The sequence below is a fragment of the Triturus cristatus genome, chromosome 4_1, assembly GCF_964204655.1.
Source record: "Triturus cristatus chromosome 4_1, aTriCri1.1, whole genome shotgun sequence".
NCBI lineage: Eukaryota > Metazoa > Chordata > Amphibia > Caudata > Salamandridae > Triturus > Triturus cristatus.
This window is the reverse complement of record NC_140585.1, coordinates 452,238,363-452,264,531: the sequence shown is the minus strand read 5'-3', so window position 1 is coordinate 452,264,531 and position 26,169 is coordinate 452,238,363. Positions and strand designations below refer to the sequence as shown.

General features: G+C 48.1%; 1 protein-coding gene across 2 annotated transcripts in view; it reads left to right on the top strand.

Annotated features, from left to right (window-relative positions):
• ANO2 (anoctamin 2) overlaps positions 1 to 26,169 on the top strand; it is a 1,601,761-nt gene that overhangs the window by 274,812 nt on the left and 1,300,780 nt on the right. Inside the window, exons 1-2 of one of the 2 annotated variants that reach the window (XM_085652610.1) lie at positions 2,432 to 2,618; positions 3,206 to 3,643. In XM_085652610.1, coding sequence (XP_085508736.1) covers positions 2,589 to 2,618; positions 3,206 to 3,643 — 468 coding nt within the window. In that variant the 5' untranslated portion in view covers positions 2,432 to 2,588. Of the gene's footprint in view, positions 1 to 2,431; positions 2,619 to 3,205; positions 3,644 to 26,169 lie in introns of those variants that run through there. The other variant, XM_085652609.1, reaches the window with a different exon arrangement.

Genomic DNA, 26,169 nt, shown 5'->3' with positions numbered 1-26,169 from the left:
TGCACTCTATGCCACTGCACTCTATGCTACTCTGTCACTGCACTCTATGCCAATGCACTCTGCACCACTGTACTTTACTCCACTTCATTCTAGGTCACTCTACTCCACGATACTCCACTCTATGATTCTCTACTCCATTGAACTCCACTTCACTGACACGCTACTTCACTCTATACCACTCCGCTCTACACCACTGTATGCAATTCTATGACACTATTCCCTTCTACGATGCTCTACACAACTCCCTCTTTGCCACTCCATGTAACTTTACTCCACTCAATTCTATGACACACCACTCCACTCTACTCTGACAATCTACTCCTTATTAATCCCATCTACTCTACAACACTTGCCTCCACTCTAGGCAACACCCTCTAAGCCACTCCATGTCACTTTATTCTACTCTATTCTATGACACACCACTCCACTCTACTCTGACAATCTACTCAGTGTTAATCCACTCTACTCTACAACACTTGCCTCCACTCTACACAACACCCTCTATGCCACTCCATGTCATTTTATTCTACGACACACCACTCCACTCTACTCTGACAATCTACTCAGTATTAATCCACTCTACTCTACAACACTTGACTCCACTCTTTGCAACACCCTCTATGCCACTCCATTCTGTTCTACACCACTCAACAACTCTCAATGGCACTCCATTCTACCACACTATACTCCACTATGACACTCTACACCCTCAACAACACTCCACAACACTGTATGCTACTCCATGACACTGCACTTTGGTCCTCTCCTCTCCTCTCCACACCACTCAACTCTACTCCACTCTACTCCACTCTATGCCACTCCAATACACTCCACTTTATAACACTCCACTTCACGCCACTCTCCTTTACTCCACTTACTTTTTGCCATGCTGAATAGCGGCCACTCTGGTGTACAACATTGCTAAAACATATTGGCAAAGTCAAAAGCTCTTGCATAGGCACGACCTATTGGCTTTGCCAATGCTGATTAATTATTGCTGGGTCTGAATCCTGCTACGACATGCCACATCGAAATCCATGTAGGAGACTCAATGAGAGGAAAGACTTATCTGAAATCTTGCATTCTATACAGATCCTTGTGTGATCCTTGAGAAATAACCGTGCATCACTGTACCTTATTCTCCTTAACTGTAAGATTTGGGAGCACCAACATACTAATCTGCCCTGAGTTAGCCCTATAAATAAAAAAACACTCAATTATGTATAATTTGATAGCATGCCGTTACTCTGTGCATAATATTATTAACCATACACATAAAGCATATTGAAAGTGTAAGTGTCTAAAGCTCATTCATGGCATTCATTCCTAACCTTGCTGCATGTATTTCTAGATTATAGATTTAAATGAATGGGGCTCAATGCCATTTATACACCTGTCGCAATCATTAGAAGTTCCTTTAAAAAATAAAAATAAAACTTACCAAGCAATATTATTGTATTTTTGCAATCGTTGCGTGATATTCGAGATGGGTCTTGCGTCTTCCCGTAGCTCACTCACCAGTTTAAAAGGTGGCCCTTGTTATATCTATAAATGCATTAGCTGGTTCGCCTATAGGTGTATGTCTGTGCTGGAAACACTAAAGTGCACACTCTGAACCTGTGTATTGTGAGACGCGGGTACATCTAATGCTTGCTCTGCACACAATAACACATCAGTCTTGTCTCTTCAATGAAACCTACCGAATAAATACGAGTAAATGGAAAGATGTTTCGATAGTGCTGCACGGAGTATACCTATCACTGCGTTAGGGGGCACGTGGAGGTACGCCTTATCTCTGCTGCGTGCATATGGCACCGCCGACTGCGCGCGCAGCGCAGCCAATGTGGCGGGCAGAGGTCTAGCGTCCCATCTCCATTCCCCACAGGCCGCTCACTCTCCCCACAAGGTTCGGGGCTGGCTTCCTACCTCTAGCCCGCCTCCAGAATGAAAGGTGGGGCGCTCTAAATTGTGAATAGAGCCTTTGGGGGTCGGGGGAAACCGAAGGGTGGGCGCCGTGTTGTTGAGAGGCCTACGTTACTCTCTTGACTCACATTACACCTGTCTTGCACATTGTAATATGGACTCTCCGCCTCGGCACGCCCTACAGCTGTGGATTGAGAGAAGGGACCAGTTCTCACTCTCACCTGAGCTGTAGTCACAGTAAACCGTGTCTTAGGGGAAGGATGCCCTGCCTCACTCAGGCACCGTGAGAGAGAGTGCAGGGCTGGGCTCGCTGCTCCGGCGTTGTCACGGTGACCCCTCTAGCGGCTCAGGCAGATGAGGTACCTAGGCAATGAGAGCAGAAACCAGCGCCCAGTTTCACTGACAAACAGGAAGACATCCATTGACGCGCCCGTGACACCGGGCTTTCTCTTTCTGCTCTCGGTGTCTCCGTTTTCAGCCCTCCCTGCAAAGCAGGGGGTGAAGAAAGAAGGCTGAAAGGCAGCGTCCCCTCCCCAGAGTTCAATGCATCGCATTGCAGCCCTTGTTCACCTGTGCAAGCCGGAGGGATGATGCTCTGCATCCGGGCGGCTGTTGCTTTCCGTCGGTGATTCTTTGGGGGAGGACCGTGCATTTGCAGTGCACGCATGGAGCCAGAGAACTTGCAAGGACTGCCAGTGAGTATATGATAAACTGCGATGGCCATTGGCCCACCTTGTGAAAAAGAAGGCAAAGGTGTGCAAACAGGGATACTTCTGTCTGAAATAACATCTACCGTCGTTGTGTAAGCATGGAGTAACCTTACAAGGTTAGGGGGAAGTCTCTTTCTAGGGAGCTTGTTGTTAGAAATAAGTACTGCGAGAAAGCAATTGTGTCATATTTACGGAGTGAAAAGGTGGACATCAAGGTTTCCCTAAAAGTTTGCTATAATGATTACATTTGGAGTATTGCCCATTTGAAACTACACCTTTCCTGAGCTTTGCTACACACCATTTAGTAATACCTATGAGGCAATTAGCTATTGAGCAAAGCAGTACCAGTTGCTATCAAAAGTACATCTTTAAATACAAAAATGTGCATTAGGTTGATGTCTATTTGAGGACATTGTTAGAGATTTTAATCATTAAATGTATACACCCCTTTTGAGACCTACGTGTTGTTGCCCCTAAAGAGTTATAAATTGTGAGTGCTTTAGGGAGGCAATATTTTTATTTTTTCACTGAGATTGCAAACCCCTAATGTTCCCTGTCATTTCATTTTCTAGGTGGTAAATAATTACATTGATGGGAACCAAGGAGAGAAGAGGAGTGGGCAGCACTTTAGTGATGGGAAACGGAAAGTGGATTACGTCCTAGCTTACCACTACCGCAAACGGCACTCACATCATTCCCATCCGCATCACAACGGCTCACTTGGAAGTCACAGGCCGGCGCTTGTCGTGTCTAATGGGAACTCTGTGAACCCTGAGGAGCAAGGAAAGGGCCCCCCAGGGCAACCGCTACCTGGGGACCCACAGCAGCACCCCCAAGAGAATCCCGCACAGCAACATCCTGTGGACCCCCCAGGACTGCCCCGCCGCCAGGAGGCAATAGTCATTGAGCTCAGCCCACACGATGCACTGGAGGAGGAGAAGAGGATACAGAGGGAAGAGTTTGAGCACAACCTCATGGAGGCCGGGTTGGAGATCGAGAAGGATCCAGAGGTAAGAACAACACTGGTTTGTGCACATATCATGCCTGAGGACATGCGGTTTGAGCATGCGGGACAGGCATTTAATTGGGAACATTTTAGTTTTCTGATTTGTCTCTTTACGCCAATGGGTATTTAAGCAAGTCCAGGAATGAGATTGTCCTCTACTATATATGTACCATCTAATGCTGGCCAATCATAGAGGTACAATGGTGTGCTCACTAGAAACTCACCTGCAGAGAGGCGTCAATCCCATCCGGTTTGCTGAACAGATTTTTATGGACCTAAGAGATGCCTGTTGATTAAACTCAATAACATGCTTTCACTAACATCAGACTCACCAGACGCAAGGACACAATATATAGCCAATGGTTAGAACAGTTACCAGATTCCCTAGTGTTGATTGTGTAGAGTAGTTTAGATTTGGTTTGTTGATAGCTAATCAAACCCAAGGGTGGTGCGAGATCACTGGCCATGGAGCATCTCAGATGCGCCAGGTAACATCAGGCAGGGATATATTATGTGCAGTCTGAAAATTCACCAGGGGTGCCAGCAAAACACACCTCCGACTGTGTGCTCATTGATATTTACAAGAAGAGACTTTATGGCAGTTGAGACACAATACTAGGCTGTGCCTTTATTGCCCATTTACAAGCGGATCACACTTGAGACAAGTCTATCCATATCAACAATGAGACTTGACTCCACACCAGGCTAAGCTGTTGGTTAACCAGGAAAGCAGGGGAGGCGGCAACTGATCTAACACGCGGTCAGAATTTTGCTCAGTGGAAAGTTTATCAGAGGTGGCAACTAGGCAAATGCCGTGTTAGACTTTTCAATCATCAAGCAATCACCAACTGGAGAGGGGCTTGGTAAGCAACAACGTGTGTAGGATTTCCTCACTCAAGGCCCAAGTTACCCATCAAAATGGCAGCTCCTAAACCCAAAGGACATTCACTCGAGCAAATGACTCGCTGACCTTTCAAAAGAGGAGCTCCATGTTCACTGGGCACTCACTGGCCTCGGCCAGAGTCCCAGCTGAAGTTAAAAGGCTGGATATGGCTTCACTGGAACAGAAGCTCAGCTGCCCAAAGGCAGTGATGGGGCATTGCCAAGGGACACTGGCAACCCCATCTGTCCAAACAGACCCACCAAACAGCTGCATACACAGGGCATTCACCAGCACACTTATGAAACCGTGCTTGCAATCTGATAACTGCATCGAGCCGAAAATTAATCTGACAAGTAGTAAACAAAGAAAATATGGTATATTCCTGCCTCCCGTTTGTACCTTTCAAATGAAGTAGTACAATTATTTTCCGGCCCAACACTTATAATTAGTTGTTTTTTTGTTTTTTCGCTGGGTTGTCTCTTAAAAGTATTCCTCGATATATGTCCTTAAGAAAGTCGTTTATTTTTCATTTTGTAGCTGAACCTTGTCGCTCTTTTCATTGGTTATTTTAACCGTATAATTATCACCGTGACAAGAGCGTCACAAAGACGAATGTTCCCCATCCAATATGTCCGTCCCAGCACAGTACTACCCTGACCAATTAGATGGATTTTATGTCTATATTCTTACACTTAATATCATTCCTTTGACAAATATATTGCACGATATTATTGTAAAGAAAAAGCTGTAAGACCTGTATAGAAACTAATCTTTACTGTAAGCAAATGCCCATATTTGATTAGTTACACTGATTCATTCAAGACAAGTATGCAGACATGCATTCCCAGTTCCAAAGAGAGTGTTTACTTCACATTATTGCAGTGGCGTGTGGCGGTTCCAGTCAAAGTTTGATTTGCACTTTGCCATGTTGCTTTGAAGTGGAAAATCAGTTGTCAAACTCTCCAAGGACTATAATCCGCAGCCGTTGCTTAGTTTATGTTGTGACGTGAGATCTGAGCTGCATGGAAGCGTGCATGCTGCCGGACGAGGAGATAAAATGGATGCCATCCATTTCCCTGGTTTGCAGATGCGCGGTGTATGGATGTTTTCAAGTATGGCTTTAGGATGGGTGCTTCAAGGCACTAGAAGGCAGTTTTACAAATGAAGAGGATAAAATGCAGAGCAACCTAGATCTTTTTTTTCCTGATTTTTTTTTGTTGCTTCATACAATAGCGTACAGATATTCACATTATTGTCAGGATCAAAAAACAAGTACTTTTTCGAGACTAGGGCACATTCTGTCTTTAGATAATCTAGAAGGTGTCCATTACAAGCATGCCATGCGGTGATTAAAAAAAATGTTAGGGAAAGTTCTTGCCTTGTGGCACTATTGGTATAAATTATTACAGGTGTTTCCCATGCAGCGTTAGGACTTTTTTGAAAAGTTTTAGTATTCGTATTGGTAAATTTAGCTAGACCAATTGTTTTGGTTTTAGAAGAAGCCAATGACTTACTTTATAGACACACTGTGGGTTCCGTGGTTGATCTAGTAATAAATGTCTGTGCACTAAACATAAGCCGAGCTTCGAACTAAGTATATTTTCTGGAAAGAAATAGAAACTATTTATTTTGTATTAAATGTCTTAAGAAATGACAAGGGAATCATAGTGTGGGAAACTGCATCTGTCAGTCTTTGGACGTGGGTTGACCTCTTGGAATATATTCTAATTTATATTTCTTATTATCTCCAATGCAAATTTTAATTATTAAACGTCACTCATGGAAGAATCCGTTTAGCTCTCTGTTTGGACAACAACCATCTAAACAGATCGGGCCAATGCTATTTGTTAATTCAGATCGAGAGATACAAAGCAAATCTGTATAAGCAGAACTGCATGCCCCTCTTCATGCACGCTCTGTGATTTCTTATGTTTAATTTTTGTATTTAGAAACAGAAGGATTTTATGTACATTAATCAAAAGGGTAAATGCACCAAAGTCAAGCACTGATAAAATCATGTTTAAACAAGCACTGGGTAAGCCAACACATCTTGCATTTGTGACCAATTGTATTTGCCAATTGTTGTTAGGTATGCATCTCAGCATCTACCTTTGTTGCAGCTGCCCACGTCCTTTTATAGGCATGTGCTCACCTATAACACACCTATAACATTATGCGGGTGCTTTCTTTTTTTCTCGTTTCCGATCCGACTTGGATTGATAACTAAGAACATAAAAAATGCAAAAGTGTTTTCTTTTTCAAAGCGGGTGGAGGGGGCACAAGCAACACACAGGAGAGTGGGGGAACAACGAAGCAACAAGGGGAAAGGTGGAGTAGGAGAGGCGAAGGAACACAGGTGAGGGTCGGGGGACCCGAAAGCAACAGGGGGAAGGTTGAAGGAGACGTTAAAGCAACAGAAGGTTGGGAGCGAAAGCATCACTGTGGTGGGGGAAAGCAACACAGAGGGTGCAGGTGGGGGAAGCAATGGGAACAAGCACACAGGTGAGCAGAAGATGGAGGAGGGTGGGAGAAGCAGTCAGGAAATAGCACCACAGAGTGTAGGGGGAGAGACATACACAAGGGAGACAGCTCGAAAATACACACACCTTACCGGAGTGCTTCACATAAAAGAAAAAAATGGTGATTGAAAAAGAGGCAGTGTAAACAGCATCGCCAGCTACCTGGAGATTGTAAAGAGGCAATGCGCCACTAAAGAGACAAACATACGACTGACAAACTGGGACACAAATATGAAGCCAGCAAATGAGTGACCAGTCAGGCCAACGAATGGTAAGCAATGGACAGGCTCCAAGTCCCTCTGAGCCCCACAACAGACAGCGCATGTGCTATCTAGTAGGCTCAACCACAATAAATGGGCACACAATTACTAGGGCAGATTGCTTTTCATAAATAAATTGCTGCAATGTCATGGCGCACAGTCTGGTTCATAATCTTCTCTGTGAGTGGGGGGAGGGACTATCAGTGAGCACAACTCTTGCACTCTTATTTCTCAAGCACCACCTGCTCAAAAATGCTTTGACTCCTCCAAGAAACATGGCTGCAAAGATGATGGGCTGCTGATGTCAGGCGGTACCCAAATCATCACCAAATTCGTTCCCCATATCGCCCATTGAAGCAGGGCATGTATGGGCCTCAAAGTGTCCATACACGTCAGTTCTTCGGATGGAATTTACATCTGTAGCCCAAAAATATAAATATAAATCTTTGTACCTCTACTTTTTGGTTCACTTCAGCGATGGAGCGTATGTGGCTTGCATTATTGACAGTGGACGGTTCTGTTTTGTTCAGTATGGTGCGTTGCCTTCTGTTGGTTACACATTGTTCTGCTGAGATCACTGCTTTTGTGTTATGTAGTAATAGGATTTTGTTGAGGTATTGCCATTTGTTTTCCTATTAGAGTGCAATAGCAGCAGCAAAAGTGCACGGAGATAGATTCGCTAGTTTCTGGGGCTGTATCATCATGGGCTTTTCTGGCATGGCACAGAGCAGAGCGCCTATTTTATGTGCCTGTAGGGCGTAAAGTGCATTTATGCTTTATTTTCTGAAAGTGCAGCACGGAAGTAACAAGAAGGGTTTGTCTCTATTTCTGAGCTGTGCTATCTGAAAATAAACCAATCCCTATGAGAAACATTAGGTTAAATGAATTACTTTACACCAGACGCATAAGACATATTACACTGTCTGGTCTGAAACAATAGTTGGTGGCAGAGGCTACCCAAACTTCCTCTTTCAGCTCACCCTAACCTTCTCTACAAAGTAAGCACACATTGATTTTGGATCATATTTTAACGATTATATATATGAACATTTTAAAGGGTCCCTATTGAACACTATATAGAACTTGTAAATGTACTCCACCTTAATATTGACTCCAGAATATTATGCTGTATTGAAATATGATGGGCACATTTTCAAGCACCAAAAAATCAACACAATATCTATATAAATATAAAGGTAAGTATAGAATTACTTTATTTAGCACTCCACATAGCTGTACCTTGTATATAAATGTGTGTATATATATATATATATGTGCGTGTTAAACTTTTCACTAATACCGCTGCTAACAAAATGGCGGGTGTTGCTACTCCGTGTTGGCGAACCTGCAATTCAATGGGTAAAATATCATTTGTCGTCGCAAAGTTAGTATATTATAATACAACAAAGGCACCCAAGTTAGGTCGACCAGGGACCCTGGGAGTTGATTATTTTGAACAACAACGGTCCCTCGAAAGTTCAAGATAAGGAAACGGAATGAATATAGACTCAATCAGTACTATATTAAACGGACTTGTCCAGCCGGACAGAGGTCAAGTATTTACTTATAAGCATATAAACAATCATTTGAACATTAGTTCATAAAGTGGGACACAAGCCTGTGTCCTATTTGACCAACCTAGAAAAATACAAAACAAAACAAAACAGGGGGCTCAGGCAAAGCTCATGGTTTGTTGTGAAGAAACAGTAAACAATTTCAAGGAAACAAATCGCGTTGAACACCTTTACACTTTTAAAATGAATTATTTAGGACTTCTAAGGTGTTATCAAAGTGTCGACGGCGTTTCGATCCATTGGGGGAATAATACAAGGATCATCACCAGGACAACGGGTATTATGCCTGTATAGTAGAGCCTGAATAACCGGTATGCAGGAGGAAGGGGGAATAGTCCGACAGAGGATAAGTACAGCGTAAAATAACAGCTGCAGTGGAGAGCGGAGGTTCGATCGGAGCCGCGTTTGCATGCTCAAGGGCACAATGGCCGATAGGGTATAGAACCAGGCTGAATAGCGGGATGCAGGTTTCGTCAAACCGCATTGGTAGTTGCACCGCCATGAAAAGTGTGGCAGTGAGGAAACTCTTAATATGCTTGCCAAGCATATTGTGGTCTCAAGACCACAGCACCACCACCAGCAATCTCTGATCCCTGGAAGTTGCAGTGGTCCCCGGGCAGCCCAACAGCCCTGGTATTAACAGGGCGGTCAGAAGACCGCCACCACTGCGCCTCTGTGAGTCTGGCATTCCATGCACTACCAGACTCGTAATGAGGCTTTTCTCTTGGTTTCACTGGTCATCCCATTTTCGGAGTATGCATTGTATACTGTACTCCATTTCTAACTAAGTACTGCAAAGCAATATATCGATGTACAATTATCAGCTTTAAACACAGTCATGGCAGTCTCAATGTGCATAAGTTTGTGCAAACATAATGTGCATATAGAAGTTCATTCGCCCTTTCTCAATAGTATTCCTGCCAACAGTGCTCACCAGTTTGCCTTCTTGCGCCCTTTGCCTCTGGAATGAACTGGTATGTCTCTCAATGTCTCTGCTCTGTGTTCCTTTCCCAATGCCGCTTCAAATCTTCATTTGAGTTACCGAACTACCATGCCGCTTCGGCGGCTGTGGACGGGTCATGGCTCCTGAACTTAACCACATCACACAACTTTGCCGTTCTTAGGAGCCCACCAACCCTAGCAGGGTGGCCTCGGCGGGCGGGAACGGACACCCACTTAATGTACAATCACTCTCTAGAAAGGAAAAATGCAGAGTGCCTTATTTCGATAGTTAAGTTCAGGAGCTTGTTTACAATCCATGTGGAACCAAGCGTTCACGTGGAAGATGTTGTCATTACATTTAATATATTATTGCTGTTGGCTTAGAGAAGGATCAAAATGTCTATTTGGTGACCATGACAAATTAAAACAGAATAAGGGTGTGGTCTGAAACCACAGATTCTTTTTTTTTATTTTTAATTTTTTAGGTGAATCGCAAGTACTTCTAACATTGTCATGAAAAAGTGGTGACCCACTTGTGGGACACCCCCGCGCCGCACGGCCACCAGCTGCTGCGTGTGCCCCCTGCCTGCCCTCTGCCTCGCTGCTGCCTCGTTTGCCGGCTGCCGCCGCTGCGAGTGTTTTTTGCCTTGTTTTGACGGTATATTGTGCTTGCTTAGTTTAACCTTCTTTTTTCCCCTGTTGTAACGTTTATTTGTGCCTGTTTTATTGTATTCTCCGTGTTTGCTCTCCTTCCTTGTTGTCCGCCTACCTCGTCGCCCCCCGCCCTCCCTTCCCGCCACCGCCGCTTGTCCCCGCCCCTTTTTGACTTCTGTAACCCTCCCCGCTCCCGCCTCCCAGCTGCCCCGCCCACCCGCGCACTTGGCCTTAAATGGCGACCGTGCGACGCAGGTGAGTGTGACCCACTTGTGGGACACCCCCGCGCCGCACGGCCACCAGCTGCTGCGTGTGCCCCCTGCCTGCCCTCTGCCTCGCTGCTGCCTCGTTTGCCGGCTGCCGCCGCTGCGAGTGTTTTTGCCTTGTTTTGACGGTATATTGTGCTTGCTTAGTTTAACCTTCTTTTTTCCCCTGTTGTAACGTTTATTTGTGCCTGTTTTATTGTATTCTCCGTGTTTGCTCTCCTTCCTTGTTGTCCGCCTACCTCGTCGCCCCCCGCCCTCCCTTCCCGCCACCGCCGCTTGTCCCCGCCCCTTTTTGACTTCTGTAACCCTCCCCGCTCCCGCCTCCCAGCTGCCCCGCCCACCCGCGCACTTGGCCTTAAATGGCGACCGTGCGACGCAGGTGAGTGTGACCCACTTGTGGGACACCCCCGCGCCGCACGGCCACCAGCTGCTGCGTGTGCCCCCTGCCTGCCCTCTGCCTCGCTGCTGCCTCGTTTGCCGGCTGCCGCCGCTGCGAGTGTTTTTTGCCTTGTTTTGACGGTATATTGTGCTTGCTTAGTTTAACCTTCTTTTTTCCCCTGTTGTAACGTTTATTTGTGCCTGTTTTATTGTATTCTCCGTGTTTGCTCTCCTTCCTTGTTGTCCGCCTACCTCGTCGCCCCCCGCCCTCCCTTCCCTTCCCGCCGCTTGTCCCCGCCCCTTTTTGACTTCTGTAACCCTCCCCGCTCCCGCCTCCCAGCTGCCCCGCCCACCCGCGCACTTCGCCTTAAATGGCGACCGTGCGAACGCGCAGCGGTAACGCGCAGCGGGCGCGCCGATTGTGCGCCGAAGGCGCGCCAAAGGTAAGCCCGTCTGCGCCCGTCCGCGACCGAACCGCGCCCAGCGCCAGGACCCCTGAACCTCGACCTCGAAGACCCCGACCTACCCGCCTGACGTACTCTGCCGCCACCCTCTTCGCTCTCAACACCGGCCGACTCCCAGAATGCCACCAAGCCACCCCAAGACGCACCCACGGACCCTTCAGCTGCCACGCCTGCAAGTTCACCTGCATCCGGACCTGCCTCGCACCAGCACCCGCCAAGCCGAACACCAGCAGCACCCACCTCAAGTGCATCCTGATCAACACCCGCTCCGTCCACAGACATGCCATCGAACTCTGGAACCTCCTTGACACCACAGCTCCAGACGTTGCCTTCCTCACGGAGACCTGGATGAACGCCTCTTCAGCTCCCGACATCGCCATCGCCATCCCAGAGGGCTACAAGATCGTCCGGAGGGACCGAAACGCCAACCAGATGGGAGGAGGCATCGCCATCATCCACAGGAGCACCATCCGTCTCACGACCAGCACCGACAACACCCTGACCAGCGCCGAACACCTACATTTCCAGATCCACACCAACCCGAACACCACCCTCAGAGGCACCCTGATCTACCGACCCCCTGGACCACGCACGCAATTCAGCGAGGACATCGCCGACTTTATCAGCCCGCATGCCCTCCCCTCCGCCGACTACATCCTCCTGGGAGACCTCAACTTCCATCTGGAGAACAACAACGACCACAACACCAGCACCCTGCTCGACAACCTCGCCAACCTGGGACTCAAGCAACTGGTGTCCACCCCCACCCACCTCGCCGGACACACACTCGACGCCGTCTTCTCATCCAGCACAGACATCGACTTCAGCCACGCCACAGAGCTTCAATGGACGGACCACAGCTGCGTCCACTTCACCTTCAAGAGAACGACGTCCCACCATCACCAGCAACAGACCGCCCGCAGAAGCTGGAACAAGATCACAGCAGACCAGCTCGCCACCTCCCTGAGCCAGCACCCTCCTGCCAACTCAGCGAACCCCAGCCAGGCCGCCGACAACCTCACGAAGTGGATCAGCAACTGCGCGGACGAACTCGCCCCGCTGAGGACCCCGCCTAGCAGACCCGGCAGCAAGAAGGCCCCATGGTTCACCGACGAACTCAAGAGCTCCAAGAAGAACTGCCGAGCCCTCGAGAAAGTCTGGAAAAGGGAACCGACACCGGACAACAGGACCTCCTACAAACTTGCCACCCGGAAACACAACCAGCTGATCCGCGCCGCCAAGAAAACAGCATTCAAGGACCGGTTGGACAACAACGCACACAACTGCAAGGAACTCTTCAACATCGTGAAAGAGCTTTCCAACCCCAGCGCAGGAAACAACGACATCACCCCATCGCAAGACCTCTGCAACTCCCTCGCCTCATACTTCCACAACAAGATCACGGACATACACAGCAGTTTCAACAACCAACCAACGCACACCATGACCGACCAACCACCCCCCCCCCCACCACCACCCTCCACGCTTGGACCCCGATCAGCACCGAAGACACCATCCGCACGATGAACTCCATCCACTCCGGATCACCGACCGACCCCTGCCCTCACCACGTCTTCAACAGGGCCGACGCTGTCATCGCACCCCACCTGCAAGACATCATCAACACCTCCTTCGACACCGCCATCTTCCCTGAGAGCTGGAAACACGCCGAACTCAGCGCTCTACTCAAGAAACCAACAGCGGACCCCACCGACCTCAAGAATTACCGCCCCATCTCGCTTCTCCCGTTTCCAGCCAAAGTCATCGAGAAGACCGTCAACAAGCAGATGGCCGCCTTCCTCGAGACGAACGGATCCCTCGACCCCTCACAGTCCGGCTTCCGAGCCAAACACAGCACCGAGACCGCCCTCATCGCCGCCACCGATGACATCCGAGCCCTGATGGACAATGGAGAAACAGCGGCCCTCATCCTCCTAGACCTCTCCGCGGCTTTCGACACGGTCTGCCACCGCACCCTAGTACAGCGCCTCAGCAACATCGGAATCCAGGACAAGGCGCTGGAATGGATCATCTCCTTCCTCGACGGAAGAACACAGAGAGTCCGCCTACCACTGTACAAGTCAGAGGCCTCCGAAGTCATCTGCGGCGTCCCCCAAGGATCATCCCTGAGCCCCACCCTCTTCAACGTCTACATGAGCCCCCTCGCGGCCATCGTACGCAAACACCACCTCAGCATAATCTCCTACGCCGACGACACCCAGCTGATCCTCTCCCTGACCAACGACCCCACCGCCGCCAGAGCCAACCTGCACGAAGGGATGAAAGAGGTAGCTGAGTGGATGACGACCAGCCGCCTGAAACTGAACTCGGACAAGACGGAGGTCCTCATCCTGGGCTCCTCACCCTCCGCCTGGGACGACTCCTGGTGGCCTCCCGCCCTGGGCACCGCACCCAAACCGACAGACCATGCACGAAACCTGGGCTTCATCCTGGACTCCTCCCTCTCCATGACCAGGCAAGTCAACACCGTCTCCTCGGCGTGCTTCAACATCCTACGCATGCTACGGAAGATCTTCTGGTGGATCCCCACAGAGACCAGGAAGACCGTCACCCAGGCCCTCGTCACCAGCCGACTGGACTACGGTAACGCCCTCTACGCCGGTACCACCGCCAAGCTCCAGAAGAGACTCCAGCGGATCCAAAACGCCTCAGCCAGACTCATCCTCGACATCCCACGATCCAGCCACATCTCCGGACATCTGAGAGACCTTCACTGGCTCCCCGTCAACAAGAGAATCACCTTCCGCCTCCTCACCCACGCACACAAAGCCCTGCACGACCAAGGCCGAGCTACCTCAACAGCCGAGTCAACTTCTACGCTCCCAGACGCCACCTCCGATCAGCCAACCACGCCCTCGCCGCCGTCCCCCGCATCCGAAGAGCGACTACAGGAGGAAGGTCCTTCTCCTACCTGGCCGCCAAGACCTGGAACTCCCTCCCGTCCGACCTGCGCCTGACCCAAGACCACCTTTCCTTCAGAAAGAAGCTGAAGACCTGGCTGTTCGAGCAGTAGCGGCACCCCCCCCCCCCAGCGCCTTGAGACCCTACGGGTATGTAGCGCGCTTTATAAGTGTCACTGATTGATTGATTGATTGAAAAACAAGTTCTAAGTTGAACGTGGCTGATCTGAGATATCAGAAGTTATTTTATGATCAATGTATTTGATTTGATTGACTTAGAATCTCCTTTAGAGTTTGGGGGCAACTGCCTAGAGGCTGAGATGGTGGAAATAATGCCTCATCAATTGTGCAACAACATACCCACCATGTTTAAAGATTGAAGCTGGGTCAGCACCTCTTATGTTCCAAATGCTCATGTCCCAGATCAGGAGTTAGTTGGCTAAAACACACAATACTAACCATTCCACCATGATGTGATGACATGGTTGAATCCTTTGCAATTTTTTAGGTCTCGCCTAGCGTTGCAGCGCATGCGCTGATCGCTTTGCGAGGCATGTAATATATACTATAGCGTAAAAGCTTTCTTTAAGCTCCGCCCAGTCTCCGCCCAGTCTCCGCCCATCCTTTTTATTGGCTTTCATCCTAAATGCATCCATGTTGTCATTTGTATCCTTCCCTGGCTATTGGCCCCTTTACTCCAACACTATTATTTGCCCTGTGTCCCCCCTGCATCCTCCCGCAATTCATGACATTTCGCCCCACCCTCACCCCCCCACTCCCGTTCGTGCCTTCTTAAACACCCGCACTCCCATTTCCAATACAATACGTCTTGCATAAATGTGAGTCGTATTGCATTGCAAATGCTTGTTTTAAAGTAGTGCGTAGTCATTTACAGGCACGCCCAAGGAAGCTGTAGTGTACCGGAAGTGACATCCCTGGGGTGCACCGGAAAAGGACCATCGGTTGCTCCGAAACTCTTTGTTTTAGCTTGCATCTTGTTCGCTTTCTCCTCAGTGCTGTCAACATGGCCCCGGGCACAGCGATAAACTGTTGGCATTAGCAACAGGGGTGCCATGCTTAATAGTTTAGCAGGTGCCCACTCCGGCACATTAGCAGAAATAGTATCTGATTACAAGAAAAAAGCAGAATGCGGTCTGTAAAAGGGGCGTCTCTGCTAGATGATGTCTTACATTAATGGAGGCCCCAAAGTTCGCTGGGTCTCAGCCTGTTCCCGCTAATGCACAAGGTAGCGATACCAAAGGGGATAATGGATGGAGCGTTTGAGCAAATCGAACACTCACCCCCCAGTCAACTGATCCGGGTTTAATCCTTTATCATTCTTTAGCTCACTCCACCACCCCAGTTCAGACATGGCCATAGGCAAATCAGCCATGTCTTCTCTGGACTGGAAACAAGCATCCTGGGACCGGTTTTGGGGTCATAACCCTCATCAGCCAGGCTATCTTGAATCCAGTGGCAAAGTGAGCAAGGGACCCACGTCTGGGCATACCCTGCCAACCTGGGGCGAACAAAGCAATACCAAAGGGGATAATGGATGGAACCGTTTGAGCAAATCAAACACTCACCCCCGTCAACTGATCTGGGTTTAATCCATCATCATTCTTTAGCTCACTCCACCACCCCAGTTCAGACATGGCCATATGCAAATCAGTTTGACCCTGTGCCTCATGGGAACAGTCCAGCCTGACTGCACAAGGTAGGGCAGTAGTTCTATTCACTACCCGGCCGCGTACAGCGTTGTCCTGGGACAGCAACCCCAAAAACCTCTTTCCGGCTATTGCCAACAACCGCACTATTAGCAGGGGCTCTCCTTGCAATGTGTTTGTGCCCAGTCATTATCCATGATTTAGAAGTGTTCACCCGTCAGCACCCATCCTCCCTCAAAATCCCTGCCCTTCAAGCCCGGGCTCTCCCACACTGCAACTGAGGTTATGCCCCCTGCGATAGGAGCATCATGCCGATGTTCCCACATCTGTAGGAGCAGCTCCCAAAAGGCAAACCTGCAACCTGCCGCAGTGGGATTGCCCTGCTTTTGTGCCCGTAGGTGCTCTCACCATATTGCTGGTCACCGGTAAGCGACCTGGGCATTACTGGTGTCTCTCCATGTAGGCGGTGCCCCCAGAATGGAAGCACCGCATTGCAGGCTCGTGTCACGGGTTCCGCTTAGTTGGCTATCGTGCTTCGGGGAAGGCTGCACTGGGGGCTGCTGCATCCCATCCACAGCAGGGAGTGCGGTCTGCAGGTCTCTGGGGGGCCCGATGACGCCGCCGAGCAGCATCACACAGCTTGCCGGACTGGACAGCCAAGCTCCGCGCAACCGGCCCACAGAAGGTCTTCAGTTGCCCGTGGGAGGGAGACTGAAAGCTCCCTCACCCAGTCGCACCTGGCCTTGCACCAGTCAAGCAGCGGGGTAAATCTGAACACAGTTATTTCCAGGTGCAGGCCACACCATGCCCCAAAGACCAGACGGGGATAATCTGCTGTGCAAATTCAGCTACCCCAGGGAAAATCAAGGATTTCTTCACCCCCACCCTTATTACAGGCTGAGGCTCACTCCCAGAATGTCGTTCCTCAATGCCCATCCCTGTGGGCATTTAAGGCAGGATTTGGCAGGCACAGGAGTCAAACTTGGCTACATCCTGTCAGCCATCTTGCTCGGCCATGCCACCTTTATATCCCACTTAAAGCAATACCAGAACTAATGTGGTTTCATAGATGTAAGCAGATTCAAGAATAAAACTTGACAACCTGCAAGTTCTTTAGTTTCCTACAGTGAGTTCCGTTGTGACTATAGCAAAAGGCAATACGTAGTCCTTAACAAACACAGCTACTTCTATTTTGGTTTCAGAATGGATTAGAAGTACTATACCTTGTCTACCTTAGGAGGCGTATACTTATTTATTTTTGAAATATCTAAAAACAGGTCTATAGCAATACACCTACAATGCAGAATGGTAAACAATCAATCAATCAATCAATCATTGCATTTGTAAAGCGCACTACATACCAGTGAGGGTCTCAAGGCGCAAGGGGGGGGAAGCTGCTACTGTTCGAAGAGCCAGGTTTTGAGGAGTCTTCTGAAGGTCAGAAGGTCTTCGGTCTGCCGTAGGCGGATGGGGAGGGTGTTCCATGTCTTGGCGGCGAGGTGGGAGAATGATCTGCCGCCGGTGGTCACTCTTCGGATGCGGGGGACGGCGGCGAGGGCGTGGTCTGCGGAGCGGAGCTGGCGGGTAGGGGTGTAGAGGCTGAGTCGGCCGTTGAGGTACGCTGGTCCAGTGTTGTGGAGTGCCTTGTGTGCGTGGGTGAGGAGTTTGAAGGTTATCCTCTTGTTGACAGGGAGCCAGTGCAGGTCTCTCAGGTGGGGTGTGATGTGACTGCGGCACGGGATGTCGAGGATCAGGCGTGCGGAGGCGTTCTGGATGCGTTGGAGCCATTTCAGGAGTTTGGCCGGGGCTCCTGCGTAGAGCGTGTTTCCGTAGTCCAGTCTGCTGCTGACGAGGGCCAGGGTGACCGTCCTTCTCATTTCGGTGGGGATCCCCTTGAAGATCCTGCGAAGCATGCGGAGGGTGTTGGAGGAGGAGACAGAGTTGACCTGCTTCATCATGGAGAGGGTAGAGTCGAGGGTGACCCCTAGGTTGTGTGCGTGGTCGGTGGGTGTAGGGGGTGTTCCTAGTGCAGTCGGCCACCAGGAGTCATCCCAGGCCGAAGAGGTGGATCCGAGGATGAGGACCTCCGTCTTGTCCGAGTTCAGCTTCAGTCGGCTGTTCCTCAACCAGTCGGCGACTGCCTTCATTCCTTCATGGAGGTTGGTTTTGGCAGTTTGGGGGTCCTTGGTGAGGGAGAGGATCAGCTGGGTGTCGTCGGCGTAGGAGATGATGTTAAGGTTGTGCCGCCGTGCGACGTGGGCGAGCGGTGCCATGTAGACATTGAACAGCGTTGGGTTGAGGGATGAGCCTTGGGGTACGCCGCAGATGATCGCTCTGTATTCTGCTGGAGAGGAAGGAGGAGGTCCAGTCCAGGGCCTTCTCTTGGATTCCGGCGTTGAAGAGGCGAGTTCGTAGTGTGCGGTGGCTGACCGTGACGAAGGCGGCTGACATGTCTAGGAGGATGAGGGCCGCAGTTTCTCCGTTGTCTAGCAGGGTCCTGACGTCGTCGGTGGAGGCGATGAGGGCAGTTTCGATGCTGTGGTTGCTGCAGAACCCGGACTGGGACGGGTCCAGGATGCTGTTCTCCTCGAGGAAGCTGGTCAGTTGTTTGTTGATGGCCTTTTTGATGACCTTCGCCGGGAACGGGAGCAGGGAGATGGGTCAGAAGTTCTTGAGGACCTTGGGGTCTGCCTTGGGTTTCTTGAGCAAGGCGTTGATCTCTGCGTGCTTCCAGCTCTCCGGGAAGGTTGCTGTCTCGAAGGAGATGTTGATGGTTTTCTGGAGATGGGTTGCGATGTTGTTGCTGGCTTTGTTGAAGATGTGGTGTGGACAGGGGTCTTCCGGGGATCCGGAGTGGACGGTGTTCAAGATCTTGATGGTGTCGTCGTTGTTGATGTTGGTCCAGGCGGTTGATGCAGGTGGTGGTTGTGGGAGCGGGGGTCTCTGTGGTTACCCGAGTGGCGTTGAAGCTGTCGTTGATGTCTGCGATCTTGCGATGGAAGCAGGTGGCCAACGAGTCGCACAGGTCTTGTGAGGGTGGGATGTCGTTGGTGTTAGAGCTGGGGTTGGAGAGTTCCTTCACGATGTTGAAGAGCTCTTTACTGTTGTGTGCTTTGTTGTCTAGGCGGTCTTTGAAGGAGGTCCTTTTGGCGGATCTGATGAGGTGGTGGTGTCTGCGGGTGGCGTTTATATGGGCTGTGTAGCTTTCCAGAGTTCATTCATGGATTCATTTTTTTTCGAGTTTTCGGCAGGTTCGCTTAGAGGTCTGGAGGTCTTCGGTCAACCAGCTGGCTTTCTTACTGGTGTGGGTGTTGGAGGGCTTCTTGAACGAGGCGAGGGTGTTGGCGAAGTCGTTGATCCACTGTCTGAGTTTGCAAGCTGCGGTGTCGGGGTCGGTCGGGTCTGCGGGCGGGATTCGGGCGAGGGTGGTGGAGAGCTGGTCTTCGGTGACTTTGCTCCAGCAGCGGCGCGGCACCTGTTGGGTGCGGTGGTGCGTGGTGGGTTTCTGGAAGGTGAAGTGGATGCATCGGTGATCGGTCCAGTGGAGCTGGTGGTGTGGTTGAAGGAGACGTGGGAGCTTGCGGAGAAGATGGCCTCCAGTGTGTGGCCGGCAGAGTGGGTGGGTGTAGCAACGAGTGGGTGGGTGTAACGACGTGCTGCAAATCTAGTGTGCAGCTGATGTAAAATAATTTGCTTCCAACACTGAGAGGTAGGGGAGGATTTCTACTCTTAGATTATACAAAGGATTGGATAATTAATGAGAAATGCCTATAAGTCACCCCAGTCTAAGAATGTGATGATTCTAATTGTCGAAATCGAGAATTGATCAAATATGCTCAAGTCTCATCTACTTTCCGTTGATTCATGCTTCTACTGAATTAGTGAGTGGTGAATAGGTACCATGTAAGAGTCAATAGTAGTGTATTTTTAACTATGTTCTTAGAACACGATAAGGCATTCAAACCTTTGGCAGGTTTATGATCCTGGGCACTAGGACTTTCCCTTCATGTTAAAGTACTGTAGATGTTTCAGCACCCAGGCTAATGTGCAGCATAGCTAAATACATATAGGATCCCAAAGGCGAGACCGATTGCATTGCAAATGATTGTTATTTGTTATTTCCCAAGACACTCCCTTCACGCACCCAAAGCAGAGAGTTTATGGGAGGATAATGAAAAAAAATCAATTTGTACTGGTACGTAGGGGATTATTTTAAATGTTTCAGCACAATATTGAGCACAGTGGGCATTGAGATAAAAAATGGCTGACTTGACATTTTTATTTGTGTTTCTCTGTAGGTATAATAGTAAATACTCGCAGGATAAACTCGGATTTTTCACCACTGAATCGTTTTTTTGCATGCATTCATGAAATACATTTTAGATCCAACTTCAAGCGTTACCTTCAATATTTGCATACTGTGATAGTTATGGGTAATTTTATCATTGCTATAACTCAGCTTTGCATCTACCACAGATTCCCAGGGAGATGCCTCCGTAAACCCTTAAATCCTCGGATTAGAAACGACATATATTTGTTCTTATAAACAGTTTTTTCTCTCAGTTGTCACGCTGGAAAGTAAACAGTATTAAAATATTGTCCACTTCTAATCTTTCTGAAAAACGTATTTATATGGCTTTCATCAAACTCAAAGGCACATATCTGCATAGTCCTATCAATGTTTGATTAAAGCAGCAACATTTTTCTGAGTTTAGAAGTATGTTTGCCAGGTCGGTGCTATGTCACTTTTGCAATCCCATATCAATTCCAGGTAATTTGTATTGGTAGCGTAACAAAATAGAGCAGGGGTCTCCAAACTTTTCTGTAAAAAGAGCTACTTATAGCCAATGAAAATTATCCTGAGCTGCTAATAGTACTAATGTTGTAACAGTCACCACTTCAAACATGATTACATTTGTGTAATTTTGCCAAACATTTGCAAAGTTAGGTGAAAGCAAATTAGGAAAACTTCCCACACTCCTTACAAAAGTCCATGTCTATACACTTCCTTGTGCTCTTTGGTTAGCAAACGCCTAATTAACAGGCATTGGTAAATGCATGAGGTTTTGCCAATGTGATTAATAATAAACTGCTTTTTGTTGTAAGTTGTAGCTTGCGGAGTATTTGTTCAATTTGAGTTACAGAAAGTTTGTCAAAGTGTTATGACTTGTTCATGTACAAAAAGGCAATATATTGTGCTGCTACTGGTGGCTTAGTGTAGGTAAGTAATAGTAACATTTTGAAAAATGAAGTGAAAGAGGGAAATAATAGAATTAATTGATGTAATATCAATATTATGTATTAGAGGAGTTCTGACAACGTTTTGGTGCTTTGCCACTGCACCGGCTCCACCATTCAAACCATGCCCCAAGTGCCTGCAAGATAACTGCATTTGTGACTGCCTGTTTAGTAGTAAAATATAGCAATATTTAGTGTTTAGAGGAGTTATGACAACTTTTGGCCCCGGTGCCACCGCACCTGCTGCATCATTCAAATCTTGACCCATTTTGCCTTTAACTACTGCTTATTTAGTAGTTAAATATAGCAATATTTGGTGTCGGGTTGCTTTTTCTTTTGTTGCAGCACAAACCATACAGTTCTCAGTGCTGGTAGCAAATGAACTTGAAGTCTTTGCTGTTTCTAAGACGTCTAAAACAGGGGGCAATCTCTACCTCCAGCCTTTGGAGAAACTCAAACAAAGAAGTTGCAGAAAGTTCTGTCCAGTCCTTTCTCTGCCCAATACAGTAGCAGCCACTGCAGGCCAACACAGCAACGCACACAGCAAAGTGGTAGTTCCTCCTCACAGCATCTCTAGCTCTTCTTCTTGGCAGGTTCTTTGATCCAAATGAGTTCTAAAGTCCCGGGGTCAGGGCCCATATATTTATACCACATTTTCTCTTTGTGGCAAGGGGCTCTGAGCCCAGACAGTCAATACACAAATGAGCAAAGGCATACAGAATAGTTAAACAAAAAAATGCCTACTTTCAAAAAGTGGCATTTTGAAACACACAATTTAAAAGCCATCTCCCTAAAAAGATGTGTAATTAAATTCCGAGTGCAGAGAGCCTAACCTCAATTTCTCTGTCTTGTCCCACTGGAAAGTTATACTTGTAAGATGTCACAAACCAACTCCCATGTTAGCCTATGGGACAGATAGCTTTGCAATAGTGAAAAACGAAATTGCCAGTATTTCACTATCAGGACATGTCACACACACCAGGACATGTCCTACCTTTACCATACACTGCACCCTGCCCAGATGGGTACCGTTGGCCTCCCTGAGGGGTGCCTTACATGTAAAAAAAAGGTAAGGTTCAAGCCTGGCAAGTGGGGGCGCTTGCCAGGTCGACATGGCAGTAAGAACTGCACGCAGACACTGCAGTGGTAGGTCTAAGACACCTTTGAAAGGTTGCTTGTGTGGGTGGCACAATCAGTGCAGCAGGCCCACTATCCGCATTTGATTTACAGGCCCTGGGCACACACAATGCACTATACTAGGGACATGGTAGTAAATCAAATAAGCCAAATATGGAAACACCAATCCATAGCCTCAATTTACAGTAGGAGCACTTGAAATGTAACACTGAATGAAGTACAACGTACCATTAAAACCAGGAGGCCTGAAAGCAAAAACACAGGGAAACACGCCAAAAAATGACAGGTCTAACAAACGCCTTAAGACTTTTAGTATCGTTAAGGAAGGGCTTTCCAGCCTGCCATTATACTCCTGACTGCAGCTCTTTAGCATGCCATGGGTTGGTGGCATTGTTGGTGTATGTGACAGCACATCATTTCTCCTACCCCATGGCTTCATCTTCATCAGCAATGGCTCCTATAATTCACTTATATAACATGTAGATGTTTGTACTAATGTGGATTATAGTTAAGTAGATATCTCTGCAATTGTGAGTGTAGTCATTTCTGGAATGGTGATGTTCATTTACACCATACTGTATTGGCAGTCAGCACTGGAAAGCTGGCAAGAACATTCAAGGATCCAAAATTATTAAAATCTCTAGTCATGTTATGTTTTCAGTGGTGAAAATGAATTACTCTCTCAGGCAATTGAGTCACCAATTAATATCAGAAAATATTTTTAATTAACCCCTTAAATCATATAGTTAGTTTGTAATAATTGTTTAATACCAACTAGTTTAGTCTGACGTATTAGTGAGGAACGTTGGTGGGACAAATAATTCTAATGTGCATGGTGAAAGGCCAATAAATGTTGAGTTAAGGCCATTCCATGCTGGATGAATGAATTTTTAATTATTTCCACAAAGATTTCTATAGCTGATGAGACTCTTAAATAGAGCCAATTTTTTCGCAGTAAGCCCTGATGAGTCTTGATGCCTGTCGCTATGTTAGCCCTGCCTCGTCACCGTCGCTCTTATTTCACCGACGTTCTTGACACTCTTCATTGGCTAGCAGTCCCTAAAATCTGTGGCAGCCAATAATGTGCAGCAGGGGTGGGACAGGTGGGCACACACACACACACTCACTCACACATACTTGTTCCCACACATATTCACACCCAGCACATGCATACTTACACGCACACTCTTTCACACACATACTCACACCCAGCACATACTTACTCAAACACCCATGCAAAGTATTCATGCACAAACATTCACACATAGACACATATATGCTTGCACACAACATTACAACAAAAAAATTACCGTGCCACGTATCGGATGGCAGGTGGGAAGCCTTGGTGGTTCCTGGAGGATTGGGACAGCCACCTCCTCTCATTAGCTGACCATCATCCAGTGTGAGGAGGTGGCAGTACCTTACTCATCACAGAGTGGGATGGGGGTCAGTGAGATTGTCAGACCCTATCCCACTATGTGAAGAGCATCACTGAAGGACAGTCAGCCCCGGGCACTTCAGTTTATCAGTGATGCTTCCCCTTTCCATGCAGAGAAGGCTCACAGAATACTTTGCCAAGCTGAGGAGGTTACGCCCAGTGGGCTGTGAAATATTCATCCTAGGAAAATTTCAGCTCTGGCAGCCAGGCATCTGCACATATAATGCATGTACAGCGTCTGAAGGCCTGACCTGAATGTGTTTGTCAGACTGACCTTTACTCAGTCTGACAGGCACTCTTCATGCATCAAAAAAAGGTTGACGGGCCAGTGCTGCCACCTAAAAGGGTCAAGTTCCAATCCATATGCTTGGTCCACAGATCTATACTTCAGGCAGGGACTCGTTTCTTACTGGTGAGATTTACCTGTTAACTGCCTGCTGCGTTTAGCCCGTTCCAGTCTTCTTACAGTCCCCAAATTCAGGAGGCCGCAAGCTGGAGGACAAGCTTTTTCTGTTCAGGTGAAGCAGGTATGCAATTCTTTCCTTTCTCTCTGAGTTCCTTCGAAAATGTAATGGCCTTCAGGAAATCACTCAAAACCTGCTCCACTCTCTTTATATGTTTGTGTGGATAAGCTGTTTTTTGCTTTATTTTGGTTGTTAGCACCTGGACACTTTCCTTGGTAACAGTGTGCTCTACAAATGTAATTATGACGATCATATTAATAAAAATAACTATAACAATAATAATCAAAGAATGTAGTGATATTAACAAACCGTTATTCCAGATGTAGTTGATTGTAACACATGGATTTCATTTTGAAAATATTAGTTGTTCCATTAAGGATGCTTACCATGTCACTAAAATGAGAACCTTTGTGTGTAGCGCCCTCAACATAATCCTTGAGAGACTGTTACCTTGGAAGGTTATTGCAATGTTCCTAAAATGAAACTTCTTCCTCATCTTGCTGATAATGCACTATTTGCGATCACCAGGTGAAATTTGTGTTTGAAACACAGGAACAATTAATTCACTCTTAAGGGAATATAGAAAGCAACATGTTATATGGATCATTTAAAAAACTGTTTCAATTTGAGGGAAGCTTTTTTTTAACCAATAAAGTGCCCACTGGTGTGGATGTGATATTTCTATAGTGTGAACCTAGCCATTCAGCTCAGAAAAGTACAGAGTCAAAGACAAGCATAAAGTCAGCGAGACACAGGATTGAAGACGTAGCTGATTTGTTGACAGCAAATGCACTGTGATCTTTAAAGAAGCCTTGGGGCGGTCCTCATGGATATGTGTCTCCTAGGTGCATAAGCTGTTCGACCTCCCCCTACTTAATGGCAACCGCTGTGTAGCCGTGCCGCTGGCGTGCCAAAGGTAAGCCCGTCTGTGCCCATCCACAACCCCGAGACCGCCAGGAGGGACCCTGGTCCCCCGACACCCTACCAGTAAGACTCAGCAACCGCTAAGCACTCAACTCAGGACGCAAAAACAACTGCCAGCTCTCGATGCTAAGCAACACCCAAGGCCCAATCTCCTGCCATCACTTTTGATGTACCTTTGCCCACCTCCGGACCCAGGCAGCTACCCTAACACACCGGACGCCACCACACACAAGCCACTAAGCTGCATCCTCCTCAATGTACGCTCCCTGTACAGACACACCGAAGAAATCTGGGACATTCTCAACACTCAAACGCCTGACATCACCTTTCTCACAGATACCTGCCCCAATGCCAGCTCCGCACTCAACATTGCAACCGCCATCCCCGAAGGATAAAAGATCCTGAGAAAAGACTGTCCCAACCGCCCAGGAGGTGGCCTCGCCATCGTCCACAAGAGCTACCTAAGAAATCACTACCACGAACTCAGACAACGCCTCGCCCCCATGGAACACATACACTCCCTGGACCATCCACCCTCTTCTCCAACATCATCGCAGACCACATTGCACCCCACGCCCTCGCCTCTACGTACTACATACTTCTTGGAGACCTGAACTTCCACCTGGACAAGCACAGTGATCCCAACACGACCGCCCTCCTGGAAAACCTCACCAACATAGGACTGGAGCAACTTGTCTCCACCCCCACTCACACAGCAGGACACCCACTCAACCCCATTTTTGCCTGAGGGAACAGCATTCGCTTCAGCCACACCTTCATGAAACCCACCGCATACAAGCG